At 33.5% G+C, this 14,338-nt stretch overlaps 2 protein-coding genes across 2 annotated transcripts; both read right to left on the bottom strand.

Annotated features, from left to right (window-relative positions):
• Positions 1-354: 354 nt before the first annotated feature.
• LOC148608289 (sterile alpha motif domain-containing protein 9-like) lies at positions 355-7,909 on the bottom strand. Its single transcript, XM_088544260.1, is given in 3 exon segments — positions 355-1,138; positions 2,582-7,174; positions 7,772-7,909. A coding segment is annotated over 1 exon segment (4,044 nt). The 5' UTR covers positions 7,128-7,174; positions 7,772-7,909; the 3' UTR covers positions 355-1,138; positions 2,582-3,083.
• LOC148608288 (uncharacterized) lies at positions 7,795-14,334 on the bottom strand. The gene is made up of 5 exons (XM_088544259.1): positions 14,262-14,334; positions 10,075-10,143; positions 9,101-9,407; positions 8,434-8,662; positions 7,795-7,918 (listed from the first exon to the last, which is right to left on the bottom strand). Exons 3-5 carry the CDS (start codon positions 9,390-9,392, stop codon positions 7,795-7,797), a joined length of 645 nt encoding a protein of 214 aa, XP_088400385.1. The 5' UTR covers positions 9,393-9,407; positions 10,075-10,143; positions 14,262-14,334.
• Positions 14,335-14,338: the final 4 nt, after the last annotated feature.

The following is a 14,338-nucleotide window of genomic DNA, read 5'->3' as shown; positions in this document are numbered from 1 at the left end:
ACGCTTACCCTACCGGTGCACCTGGTCCATGCTCCGAGTTGTTAGTGGAGTCTGAGTTGCTCATTTGCTTTTGTCACTTTGTAAGTATGATTTTAGTTACTTTATGTTTTTGGTTCAAATACAATAAAAATTAAATATAATGAATATAATGGTCAATACTTATTTAATCCTATACGGATTATTAAGAATGTTACCAATTCAAAGATGAAAGCTGGGAGAATGGCAACATACATGTTTAATCAATGGAAATAAAATGACTTAAAGATAAAAGACCTACATGTTCAATTTTACAAGGGTCTTTAATGTTTCTTTGTTTGAAGTGATTGTAAAACTATTCCATCTGTCAAAAAGAAATTAAAATGTAATGAAAAAGTATTTAATGAATAATTTGTTGTCTCCCTTCGTTAAAGTTCAGCTTGCTTAATGATGGACTGAGTATTCGCGATTTAGATGTTATCATTTAAAACACTTGTGCTTCAGCTTCAGGAGTTAATTTAATGTTTGAGAACATATTTTAAATTTTATGCTCGATGGTGTGAAAATTACATAATGTCAATAGATGCAAGAATTGTTGAGTGAATTTAAGCAACAATATTTCTAGTAATGTAATTTAAAATTCATATAAGATGGCATATTACACACGTGTTTATATAACATATCTTCTTTTTTTTATATAATATTTCGCCGTGCTTAATATAATTTGTTTTCGATATTTCATTTTCCTTGTAGTTTTGTTTCATGTTTCACTAATTATGAAATAACGTTCGAGATAACATTTCCTAATACTTTTATATTTATTAATCAGATGTATATTGAAGTTAACTTAAAATCAAAAGTTTTCGTGGTTGTGTAATTTGAAATATGCAAAATAAAAGTTCTCATACGAAACTCATTTTTAAAAAGTAACATTTGCTTAATCATCTAAGGCATTTATACAAAAAACCATACTACAACGTCAATCACCTTAAATAACAAACTGATAAAAAATCTAACATATTACTAGTAACTGTTAAAAGTTAAAAGTTAAAAAACTTATTTCGACTTGTCACTATGATTGTTACGTGCTGTAACAATTTGGCTAGTCTGATTTATCCTCTGTCTTATTCACAAGGTAGGAAAATGTATATCATACTCGCTCCTAGAATGCAACAAAAATACTTTATAAGTAACTCAAAACAGCTATAAAGTACACATTTTTGGATAAGGTCAGTTGTGATTATCTACCTCTTGACAGGAACTCATGTCGATATTCAAATTTCTTTACAGAAAGTTTTGCTATATGCTTTGATAGCATCGGAGAAGGATGGATCGACGATAACCTCGTGTTGTTGAATGTAATTATTCATATGTCTATTATTCATATGTCTAGCCCCTTGCAGGCTCGGGTGTTAAAAGAATAGGCCTGCAGCAGCACTAAGCTTGTCGAAAAGGGCGACTAAATAGTGCTCAGAACCCTAGCCGCGGGCTAGGGCGCTCTGCCCACAGAGCAACTGGGATGTGTGCCCCAGATGGTTGAATGGGGTACCCCTGGCGTGTTACATGTTGGGGTTGTCAAGTTATATTACGGAAAACCTGACCGCAAACCACAGTGGTGCACCGTGTTGGGAAAGATGCCACGTTCCTTGCACGTTAAAGAACCCTACTGTGGTATTCTCCCGGAGTAGGAACCATAGGGCTCCGCCACAGGAGGCTAAATTGCCCGACCCTACCCACCTCTCCCTATTTCAAGTGACAATCAAAATTTCTCGATCCCATTGTCCTTGTGTCCCATCCCTTTTTCATTTCATCATCATTTCATGTTCATTTGTCATCCATTTCATGTTCATCGTCTGAATATAGCTGAAATATTGCTGTTCGGACGTTAAACCCAAACAAACAAACAAACAAATTCATGTGTCTAAAGAGTCTGTTAGAGAGGTTGAAAAATTTCTTTTAACTGCTTCATTATTTCTAATATTTTAATTAAATTGCACCATGATATGAGATAGAAATAGACCAAAAGCAGTGGAAGATCCAGAAAATCGCCGAGGATGAGGTGGGACAAAACAATCCTTCATAAACACATTTTAATTCATATATTTTCACACAAAAATACGCTATTTTCATTAATTGGTCTTTCCCCGGGATCCGCCTGTGGAAAGTATTTCGTCCCTATTAGGATGATGTCAAAGTGCACACGGAAAGTGGGACTTCTAAAGCTAAAAGATACGTTAACCGTTTGGTTTTCAAGAATGAATTTCTAGTTCATACTTTTATACAGTCAGGTTTAAAAAGAATATTTTTTCCTTGTACGAGAAATTATACTAAGCATTCTAGCATATCAGAACCGGAGACTTGGTCATCGTGTGTTTTAATGTGTTGGACTTGTTGCATACACAAGTTTATTTATTTTGTTATAAATTTGATTCGTGTGAAACTCTTTAGTTTAGCTTTCCACTTTTTTACATCGCATGTCAAAAACATAGGTATACCATAAGGTTTACCGTTTTTGAAATATAAATCAAATCAAACTTGTTATTGCTAAGTAAAATATACTACTTTTCCGATATAAATCATTCAAAATGTATTTGGAAATACTTACTCATGGTTCATTGAAAAGTTTTGCTGGCCACGCAACTGTCGACTTGTAGTATGGTTAGAATTTGCGTTGGTTCCAGCAGGTCCCATACTTTTAGCAGGACCAAGATATGACGCAGAGGACATTGTAGAGAGCAAACCGGAACTTTTCGAAATAGGAGCTGTTTTAGATTTTGTATTTCCTTTGCCACGCGTCTTCCGTGAAGATCCCGATCGATTGGTGCTATCTGCTGTTTTCGTTGACAAAGCACATGCTGTTTCTTAAAGTGATGGTTCAGTATCTGTAGGACTGTCAAGTGTTAACAATTCATCTTTAAACTCGGCTTTTGGACCATGTAATCCAAAGCCAATAACAACCTTAGTATCTATTCCATAAGGAAGAGCGTTTTATCTGACGAAGAAATGGTATTGTAATTGCAGGCATGTCCTTTCGTGTACGGAATGCGCGAATCATTATTTCAACTTCCATTCCATTTGAAGAAACGTTTCCCTTGAAGACTTTAAATTTACTGTTTTGGCGATCTTCGTACAAGACATGGAAAATCTCCGCTTTCTTCTAGGTAGCAAATGATTTTATCAGTATGTTTCACCTTGCTTGGTTTGTCTACGATTAACTTTTGCCACTTTTTTATATTTTGAACGAACAGATGCACAGGACACATGAGGGGATGTTTTTCAAACTTTTCTTCAAGAGGCCAATGTAAAACTGCCATCATAAAATGAGCCTCCAGTCTTAATACACTTGAGCCGTTCACTGACTGTTTCATCAGCTGTCTACTGAAGTTCAAGAGAAAATCTTTGCGTACAATCTCGGTATATCGTCTTCGCAGAAGTAGCTCAAGAGAAGAAGCAACATAGGAACGCATTTTTCTTGTTGAAACTTTCTTTCTTTGGGACAGAGACTCAAGAAGTCGCTGAATTACTTCTTTTAAAGTTTTGTTTTCGGCTTTAGTAGCATCAAAAAAGGATCGGACCAAGTCATCTTGGCCATAATCCATATCACTTTCCATTAGTTCATAAAATTTATCTTTATAAACTTGTAGCCTTCCATCAGCAAGCATCTGTAAAAAATCACTTTGTGGGGCAAATGGATCCCTATTGATAGCATATATATCCGCTTCCAGCGTTTCAATGGCGCTTTCTGTACTTGCAGGTGTTTCTGTAAAAAATGTACAGAGGCATTTAGTTTCATCTTTTATGTATGGAATATTGTGTTCCATCTTTTCACACAATTTAACACCTGCGTCGATTGTGATAGTATTAAGAGTTTCAATTGCCAATCTTATTTCACCTTCAAATCCAGCAGTGTCTTGTGGTGTGACATTTTCTTTCCGGCTGAGAATTTGCGACTCTTTGAAATAATACCTAGCCATCTGCGCAAGCTCTATCGTCTTGACAAGTGTTTCACAATCATTGCTGAAATTCTCCGTTTTACATTGGTTTGTAAACTGAAGGCGGTAAATATGCCCACAAGTGTGTGTGAGGTATTGGTTATCAGGCAAAATTTTCATAGCTTTTTTGATAATGTCATGTGCATTGTCCCAATTGTTCAGATTCGCATGCAGACGTGCAAGCTGTTGAGCTACATATGGATCGTCCGTGATATCGAATACTCGTTCGACAATTTCTACTGATGTGTCAAAGTCTTTTTCCTCTAGCAATGCCATAATGAGCATGCAAAATTGCTTTGGTTGCTCCCCTGAATAGACAAACTTTCTTTTCTTGATTATATTTGCCAATATCTTCAGAAATATTTTGTAATCGTTGGTTTTTGATAGGGTTTGAATAAGTTTTGATTTAAGAAGTTCCAGTGCAACTTCTCCTGTAGTTGCTTTGATGTTTCCTTGTTCATGCTCGAACTCGAGTACAGCATTTAAGACTGGCTGTGAGAGTAAGTAGTTGGCGATCCGTACTGCATGGGAGTGACCACTACCTCCTTTTACCAATATAGTATTCACAAGTACTCTACTTGACTGTGGCAAATGGTTATTCCAAAATATCTCCTTCATAATAGGATCAAAGCAGGAGACGGGCACAGGTTGAAAATTTTTGTCAAAATGGTTTATGAATGCTAAATACTTCAGAAAACGCCTGTGGTGTGTATTTAGATTTGGGTCCCGGACATATTTAGATACATATTTGTCAATTGCACTTGTACTGAAATTCTCCTTCATAATATTAAATGAAAGCAGTGTTTCAGGGTTGCAACCTTTCTCTTTCTTGTGGTTTGCCTCCAAATATTTATATTTATTTTTAAACTACTGTTGCTCGCGTTCGCTTAAACGTTGCTGGAGGAAAACCTTGTTGTTTACCTTCCTAGATGGTAATTGTGAGACCCTACAACACAATAGGAGTACACAGAACGTATCGCATGTATGTTTATGACCCTCTGCTACCATGTCGTCGTAAAAACGTGACACTGCTTCTTCATCATCTAAGTCAACAAGCACTAGTACTGGTAAAGCATCCTGGTCCTCCTTGTGTCGTCGTAGTTCGCATATTTGTGCACATGTTTGCTTTGTAACGGTTTTAACAACGCAACATCGGTACTTCTCTTTTATGTTCCAAAGAACTTGACGACCTGTTGTACTGCCTCCAGCCCCTGGCTGGTGGTAAATGATCACTTTTTGGACAGGGCAAATGTCCCTTTTATGTCCCTTTAGTGCATCTAAAGTTAATTACATTAACTCACTATTGATTTGGCGCAGCAAAACTTGGTCTGGAAAATAAAAATTAGACCAAGTTGCTAGACCACCTTTGTAGAAACTTTCGCCAACCTTTGTTTCCATTCTTTCTATCTCAGTTTCAGACATACTTGCAATATGATGACATTCATTTGCACACACAATTTCGATATCGCAGAGTTCATTTTTGAGTTTTTCGGGTAAATCAGCTCTTACCCCTGTTGACCTAGGTATTTCCATTTGTTCTGGCCCTCTTGTATTGGGTACAAATCTTTCAACAGCCTCGTTTACTTGCGACCATGGCAAACCTAACAGGAAGTAGTCGTCAATATCGTTAGGGTTTGCGAACACATTTCCTTTCTGTAATGCATCTCGGAAATCACATGAAATAGATTCACTCTCTGCCACTACTAAACAATTATCACAAAGTTTCAAAAATACTTCTTCGGCAGCTTCTTGTAAAATGATGTTTTCACGATTAAAAAGAGGGATCAAAACTTTGCACCTCTTTTCTTCATACAGAGTTATGTAAAATTCCAAAGCTTTGCGGAAACTGCTACATCTTTCAACTTTCCACCGTGCTAGCTCGGATATCTTATCTTTGGTTTTTCCGTTACAATATATCCAATTTGGGACTGAAGCTCCCTTTAATGTTTCTTCAGTTTGAAGAACGCTTTTTTCGTCGCTTTTGCGTGGATCAAAATCTTCAATGAAATTTGTATTGTATGCAAGACCATGTTTATTTTCGAAGTACACTTGCATTCCGTCAGTTTCGTCCTTACCGCTGAAGTCGAAAATTACATTCCATTTAATAAGTAGCAAAAACTTAATGTGACAAGGCGTAAAGTTAGTATTTTCACCCAGAAAAAGAAACAAAAATACAGAAGGTTCCATATAATTGTCCCCACAGCATAGGAACTGTCGCAAAATTTTGTTTTTTTCTTCAGTAAGGCTCATTTGAGCTTTTCTTTCCGAATCCTGTCGTAATTGAGATAATGTATGCCGTTCATTAGTCATAAAATTCTCAATTTCCATTTGATCGATTGATCTGATTTCTCCTTTAATAAATCTGAACAATTTATTCACAGTGAGTGATTCTTCAGTAGTTTTTAGGAAAAATGCAAGGCTTTCAACTAATCTCGACAGAAGTAAAACATCAACCTCAATGACATAGAGTATTTCATTTTGCTTGGACTTTCCATTCACTTCAACAAACTGGGCTGGTCGAATACAGTGCAAACCTATTGCAACCTGCGAGTCGTGAAATGAGCTCTTAATGGCTTTTATAATTTCATGTTCTATTCTTTTATGCTCTGTTTTAACAATACATCCTTTTATTACACCACTTCCGCTAATACCAAAATGTATGGTGCCGTTTGTTCTTTCATTCATGCAAGCCGATCCGAACTTAGTTATTTCATTTGCAATGAAAGAAACATCTTTTGCTGATTTGATTACACCGCCTTCAACTGGTATGTATATATGAATGGTGTTCAGAGGCGAGCCTTTCCTAAAATCAGCCTTTGAAACCCTTGTCTCTTTCTTGTATCTATGTTTAAAACTGGACACACAATCAAAGGGTCTTAAAATTTGAAAAGACTCTTTGTCGAAAGTATCTGTTTGCGCGTTTGAATCGTCTTCATTAAGGTAGCCATCCAATTGCAATTTTTTTAGTTCCTTCCATTTTAATTTAATCTTCATGCGATGTCCACGCTTTGGTAAATAATGTCCCAAGTCTTTATCGGATAGCTCATCAAATACCTCTCCGTCTATATCATCTTCACGGAACTTTTCAGCGCCGTTTGCATCATCAAAAGAACATTTTAGTATACCCTTTACCCACTCATAAAATTCCGATACATTCATTTTTATTTTCACATTATCATGGTCATCCTCATTTGTTGTTGTAGATTCTAAAATTGATGACAAGAATTTAAATTTGAAATTTCTTTTTAGTATCTATGGAATCCATTAATTTAATTGAATAAAAAAATTACAATCATATATTCAAATGTCGATTTGCTGCACACGTGTTACAAGGAGCAATCTCTCATCAACAGCAGAAGAATCAAATATAAATGAAGATCTCATTCCAAATAACATTGTATACAAGAAGTGCTCAAAGCCAAAATTATTGAAATAGGAAACTAAATGCATCACTCAAATATTCTTTCATGGAATACCATGCAATACAAGGAATGATGCATCAATGAATGAGTAGAAGTTGAATGGGTTCTAGTTTACGTGTGATTTATTGTGTCCTCCTAGTTTACTGATAACAGTAATTAAACTGTTTGTTTCATTTTGAGTTTAATGATATAAAATGATATAAAACCTTTGTCGTCAACAATGATGGTTTAACTTAAGGTTTGAAAACAGTAATATTTTTCAGAAAACCCTTTAAACGCCTATTGTGATGGGTTTTATTTGTATTTGTGTGTGTTTTGATATTTTTAATTTCTAGTTCTTCGAAATAACAAATGTATTCATAGTAATAACTATTGACACACCAGCTTCGAATTCAGTATCACTTTCAATACTTGTGTCTTGGTCTCCTCCTAAGAGTCTTTCTGTGAGTTTTTTTTGCTATTCCATAAAAACCTTGTTCCGAACTTTTCTTTCCAGCTTTTGCCCTTTTGCTGCTCTTTTTCTTGCACCTGTTGTTTGTTAGATACATCGTTAACACTCAAATGTAACATACAAATTAATTGATTCCTTCCTAAAATTTTGTGTTCATTTAACACATAGGTTCATTTGTCGACCTTGCTAGAATGGATAAGACTGAAAACATCTGTCCACTATAGATGTCTCAAAATTTATAAATTGAATGCAGAAACAGCTTACCTAAATTAACAACTGTATAAATATTAAATTGGGGACGCAATATGTAAAGCAAGACTTACATGAAATTCAGTAAATCACAATTCTTTTGTTATTCTATAGATCAGAAGTCTAAATAGTGATTTCAGAAAAATTTCAGTGTTTCGCCCAACGTTTTATCATAAACTATAATTTTCTACATGTATTTTACATTTCATTCATTATATTTACTCTATACTTAAAAGGTAGTTATTTCAACATAACTACAATTGACAAATTTGCTAGACTTGCTTTTTTTATACAGTATCATCTGAGCTCTAAAATATTTTGTTCGTTTTCAATGGGTCAATACCTGTCATACGTTCCTTCCTTTACTCGCGGAAATGCTGCCCTGATATTTTCTTTCAAAAACTCGCCATTGAGTGCATCATCGGTTAACTGTATATTCTCGTTGTTCTCCATCCGAAACACATCCGTAACTGTTTCTGCCATATCATTTGTTGCTAGAAATGATGTTGTCTTGCTGTCTTGGAAATTATCGAGTAATATTTCACGTATTTTTTTAGCACTCGTTTCAATCTCTGCAAAAAATATAACAAGTGGAAGTAACAATACCGATTATACAAAAAAGGCGAAATGATTTGACAAAACAACAATGGAATGACATCAAGAATAAGATTAAATCAACCATAAAATTATTTTAAAGGGATTGAAAAATTGACTATTGACTGATGATTTTGATGTTATTTTACCCTCTTATTGAAATACATATAAACTTAAGCTTTCTGCTACAGTGTTTTTCGAATCCTTTATAATACAGTTGTTTATGAATTTCAGATTTCACAACAATTTAAAAAAAAAAAAAAAAAAAAACACACACACACAAAATAATTTTTTCAGCACGCTTCATATCTTAAAAAATAAGTAAAGCACTGGAAACTGGAAAAGATTAAATCAGCCGTGCAATGAAGCAATTATACCATTGCAATTTCACCATATCTATCGATTAACTGTTTTACCTTCTTGAACTGATTGTTCTGACTTCTCCAATAGCGTTATGACATGTTCATTTTTTGTTATCCTCAAACATTGTTTGAAATGTAAATATACTTCATTTTCCTTTGTTTTTAAAGCCTTGATAACAGCTTGTACTCGTTCTCTGTTTCCACGTTCATGGCTTATGAGTTCACCATCTGAGCTGTCGAGAGCTAATTTCGATACAAGTTCATCGATAAACTCGTCATTTGCTTCAAGATTGCTAACCAAGTTATTTTGTTCCTGCTCTAAAACTCTTCGGTAAAGGACTTTCATGCTTCTTTCAGTGGCCTGAAGGCAAATGAAGTATTTAAATACGATATACTATATATTCAATCGGTGGAACGTAAAAACGTATAATTCAAGTTGTAAGGCCTAAAGGAAAATCATTTCTTACTATAGTCAACATTCCGAAACAGTGATGCAAATGATGGTATGTGTTTTGCATTTTAGTGTTACTGTCTTATATAATCAGAATTGACATTAAACAAGAGTTAACAATCAAAAACTGTGATTATTCATTTATACCAAATGTAGATATTAATGTAGCTTCATCTACAAATGATTTCCACGTGAATTTCACATTGTATTTTACTGAATTGAGCAATTAAATTTTGTATAAGGTTATGTGAATTTCATGTGAAAATCACAATAATTACATACGACGTTCAAGTGAATTGAACGTGAAGTGCGATTCACAAGAATTTCACATGAATAATATTTGCCAGTGTATTCAGCAATGGAAACGATTTAATCCAATGTACAATTTATTTCTGGTATAAAGTATTATTTCCGACAAAAAAGAAACTCTGTACTAACTTTCAAGGTTCGCAAAGTAGAGATTTTAAAAATACACAAATGTACCACATTCGTTTTCAGTTTTTTGCATTTTTAAGAAGCAATAAGTGGTCCCTATACAATTCAAATGAACATTGATTCAGTATATACACATACTTACATTTTTATTGTTATAAGGATATCTTTTTCAAATATACACAAGCCGAGAAACTCTGAGCATGCGTGGTACCTACAAGACGAAAACAAATATTTTTATGATGCGTTCACCATGTGTTGAATGAGTTTTTATTTTTGACTGATCTTTAAAATTATTTCTTGACTATACCACTTAGTGATATTTCATAACTTTGATACAATGTAACCTCCATTTGTTTCTGTGTTAAGTGGTTAAAAATATTGTTCAAATCTATCCTATTTAGAGCGGGCCAATCCATAAACATTATAACTATTTAAACCGATATTGTTTTATTTTATTTTATTTTTTTATTTTTTATTTTTTATTTTTTTATTTTTTATTTTTATTTTTTTTTTTTTGGGGGGGGGGTCAGAATTTGGGTTCAAGCTATGTATTTAGGAAAAACTTAATTTCTAATTTGATAAAAGAAAGTCGCCGATCATCTCAATGATATCTTTTCATCGGCAACTTTAATGTTTTTTCAATGTTTTACTGATATTCAATATCACAGGCTACTGCCGTGATACAGCAACATATCGGCAATTTCCAAAGACTGTAGCGTTGCCGATGAACAGAACAACGTCAGTTTTGAACACCTCGACATAATATCATTGCTCGCCCAAATGGAATCACTGTAATATTTAAAAAAAGACGCGATTATATTCTGTATTTATCTTACGGCATTGACGTCTTCATCGAGTTATGAGGACTTACACTAAGTCTCTTTATTACGACACTTAGATTTGGTAATAAGTATTTGCAATTATAAAAACTTAACTATGCCGAAGAGCCTATAAATAGACTTTCAGTACTTCCGTATTTTACCAAGAGCCTATATATAGGCAAAGAAACAGTTGACTTCACATTCAAAATTGTTCACCAATAATATGATTGACATTACATGTTTGAACGTGAAGATGAGGGGGTTGCTTCAAAAGAGTTCATTGCAAGTTTTGTCCTTTTATCTACTTGTCCTTTTCTTTTATTCAATGTCCATTTTTTATTTCTTTCTTTCTGTTGCCTTCAGTGCAACCTAGTAAAATCTACCCCATGTATTTCTTAGTATACAAAAAAAAAGCGATTTACTTGTTAAAAAAAACGCCTCCGAATTAATTTGTTTTGACTTCCAGTTAGGTTTTTTGTGTAACGCAAGTGAGCTACATTCACTTCATTCGTTTTAAGACGTTTCGAATTGAACCACGAACATGGGGAGTTTGATCTATATCAAATTGTCGATGTACACACAGTTGATGACACGGAATTCCGATGATTTGAACTGACATTAGATCCAGGTCGTCTATTCAAATTTCTTGAGTTTCCAATCAGCATTGTTGTCCAATGAAAAAGCTAAAAGGTTTGTTTTCCCATTACTGTCTTATAAAATAAACAGACTGTCAGATGGGCGGGTTTTGACTTCCATCTTTCAGAATGTTACATTTTGTTTGGCTTTCACAAATACTTCATTAAATGCGTAATTTAAATTATCATCTTCGTTAGTAATTTATATGCACATGATAGTATTGTAAATTTTATTCAAAAGTATTATGGTATGTAAGGCCAAAATAAAACAAATATGTCTGCTTCCTGCTACCCTACCTACCCTATTTTTCGGCGCCTCCCCTAAACATTTATGCCCATTTTGGCTCAAGCACTGTTAAAGTCCAGACTGTTTCTCCATGAACTCAATGTTAAATGTATATGAAAAAATAAATAATTTATCTACCTACACACCTACCTATTTTTTTCCTACAGTAGAAAGAATTAAGAATATTATTTTGTTTTGCCCATGTGTGGCCAGCTGGTCGTTATTATTGTTTCTCTCATAAAAGTAATTACATTTCCCCTTCTTAGATGATTAAATCTTCAAAACATAATATAAATTGTATGCGTTTTGTTTTCTTAAATTTAAGCCCAGAATCAAACACACTTTTCGCTCAGACGCTTGTCGATAGAAAAATGTATTAGATGCATGTAATACACGTTGCATACATGTTGGTCTTATGCACAATTTATCTCAGAAGTCGCAAGTAATCACAACGAAACAAGCGGTTGATACAGCTAAATGATTTCCTTTTCCAATGGCTTCTTTATTAATATGGCTTCAGATATTTAAGACGGGTAGATCTATATTTTACAAATGTCAATATGTAGTGATATTAATCTTTTATTTATAGTTTTCCTTTCCTCTTTTGTCTACAGTGGACTTGACATTTTATGAGCAACTTGGTGTGTATTTCTAGAAAAGGAGAGGACGCTTGCCCCGCCGATGCACCTGGTCTATGTCCCTGTTTCTAGTGAAGTCCTAGTTGCTCATTTACTTTTTTACTTTGTATGTATTATTTTGGTTATTTTATGTTCTTTTGTGTATCTATTTTCCATGTCAGGTCTTTGTTCCTGGATTACGTTCTTTTGATTTCCGCTAGAATCATAAGTATAAAGTTGACATATTCTTGCACTTTGTCTGATAACCTTCCAGTTTCAATAGTTAAGCTGTTGGCATTAATACGATATTGTCTAATTAAAAATTCCTTGAGCTATCAAGATAGACGTGTAAAAAAATATATCAAACATAAGTCTTTAATGATGACATTTAGGTGACCACTCAAAAATGCACCTTCCTAATTTAAGAATTAATCAATAACACGCTGCTTGAATTCAGCAATAAAACTACATTATACAAACTACATTTTCAACACCTGTGTGAGCAATACGTGATTTAAGCCATAGGTATACAACAAATCTCGAAAAAAAAATTCATTTTATTATTTGGTTTTATTCAAATAGATTCTCGCATATCAAAGAACAACTTTTCAATATGATGTAATTGATATTCAGCAATTTGATCAAAACATCAATAATCTACCAGATCTATTTACTCTTCAATTTTTCATTGTTGGTCTTATGAGTTCTTTTCTCTTGTTATTACTTATCTTGATGTTTTTTTTTTTGTCATTTTAGATGTTTAATATGCTTGCTAGTGAACAAGCCTCGTTTTTGTATGAAAAATAAGAAAATATTTCATAAATAAGTTTTACAAAATTGAATTTGAATTTTAAAATACTTCTTGTAATTAGTTCAACTTTGGTTCTAATTAAGAGTTTGTTTAAAAAATAAGTGTATATTTTATGTTAAGAAATTACATCACAAAGACTATGTGGGATATACATGATTAGAATAAAGGTCTTTTAAAATTATAAAGGAGTCCATATTCTATTGATTGCATAGTGCGTGATGTCCAGACAAATAAGTTCTTAAATAGTCGACCCCCTATTTCGGACCATCGTGTATGACATACAATTCTCAGGATAATTTGCACTTAGTCGTATTTGAAGATGCAAGTGACGTGTCATGCCGTTTCACGCGGATAAACATGTCAATGGAACTACAAAAGAGTATTGTGAAACATGATTCATATGTTTTTTTTTTAAAATCAATGCTCATATTTATTTGTTGAATTTCCTAATTCTATTTTTAGATAATATATTTAAGGATACATTCTGTCAGAGCTACCATCAAACTTTTGATCATTATCAATTGTTATATCATATGAATTTGATATGAAAAAGGTATAAAAACGAAGTGAAATTTAACAACGACTAACACTTTATCGTATTTCGAAACCTTTCCCGAGCAGTCAATGTGCGTTCAATACATGCTTACCAATTCATATGAATATAAATACAAATTTGCAAAACAAAATCTATTATGCAGTTTGATTCTTTATTATGGGTGACTAGAAATCAAGTAAATTCAAAATATACATATATAAAAGTACGGTTTAAATACTTGTACTTTTTGGAACAAACACTATTTTTAATATTTGAAAATTTAAAAAAAGTTAAAGACGTCTTAAACTAACATCCAATTTACATCCAATTTCAATTCAACTAATAAGTTCGTAATTTGGTGGCGAAACATCTATTTTATAAATGCCTCATAAGTTATATTCGTAGCTCAAAGATGGTGAAAAAATCATTTTAGACAAAATATATTACTCAATGTTGTAAATATGTCAACAGTGGATAAATAACTCTTCTAAAAATACTAGGGTACGTGCAGACATGTAATCCGAAATGCCCTATGCTACCCAATGTACAAGGACTCGAGAGTCGAATGTATGTGACAGTGGCATTATGCTTACTATAACAACTGTAACCATAGTAATGTCCTACCTTTTACCACATTTGATAATGTTACTGGTACAATGTTTTCCGAATCGACTGTCATATGACATAATATATCTTATAGT

This window comes from Perna viridis, chromosome 9 (genome assembly GCF_037379345.1).
Source record: "Perna viridis isolate PV_CMFRI_1.1 ecotype Kerala chromosome 9, ASM3737934v1, whole genome shotgun sequence".
Taxonomy (NCBI): domain Eukaryota; kingdom Metazoa; phylum Mollusca; class Bivalvia; order Mytilida; family Mytilidae; genus Perna; species Perna viridis.
The sequence above is the reverse complement of the archived record's forward strand: the minus strand, read 5'-3'. Positions and strand labels throughout refer to the sequence as shown.

Bases quoted from the DNA above. Each gene is read 5' to 3' on its own strand.
- LOC148608288 (XM_088544259.1), bottom strand. From the start codon at position 9,392: ATGAAAGTCCTTTACCGAAGAGTTTTAGAGCAGGAACAAAATAACTTG. The intron at 8,663-9,100 runs GTAAAACAGTTA...TATTTTTTGCAG, and splicing joins AGAACAATCAGTTCAAGAAG to AGATTGAAACGAGTGCTAAA. The intron at 7,919-8,433 runs GTATTGACCCAT...AACAAACAACAG, and splicing joins AAGGAAGGAACGTATGACAG to GTGCAAGAAAAAGAGCAGCA.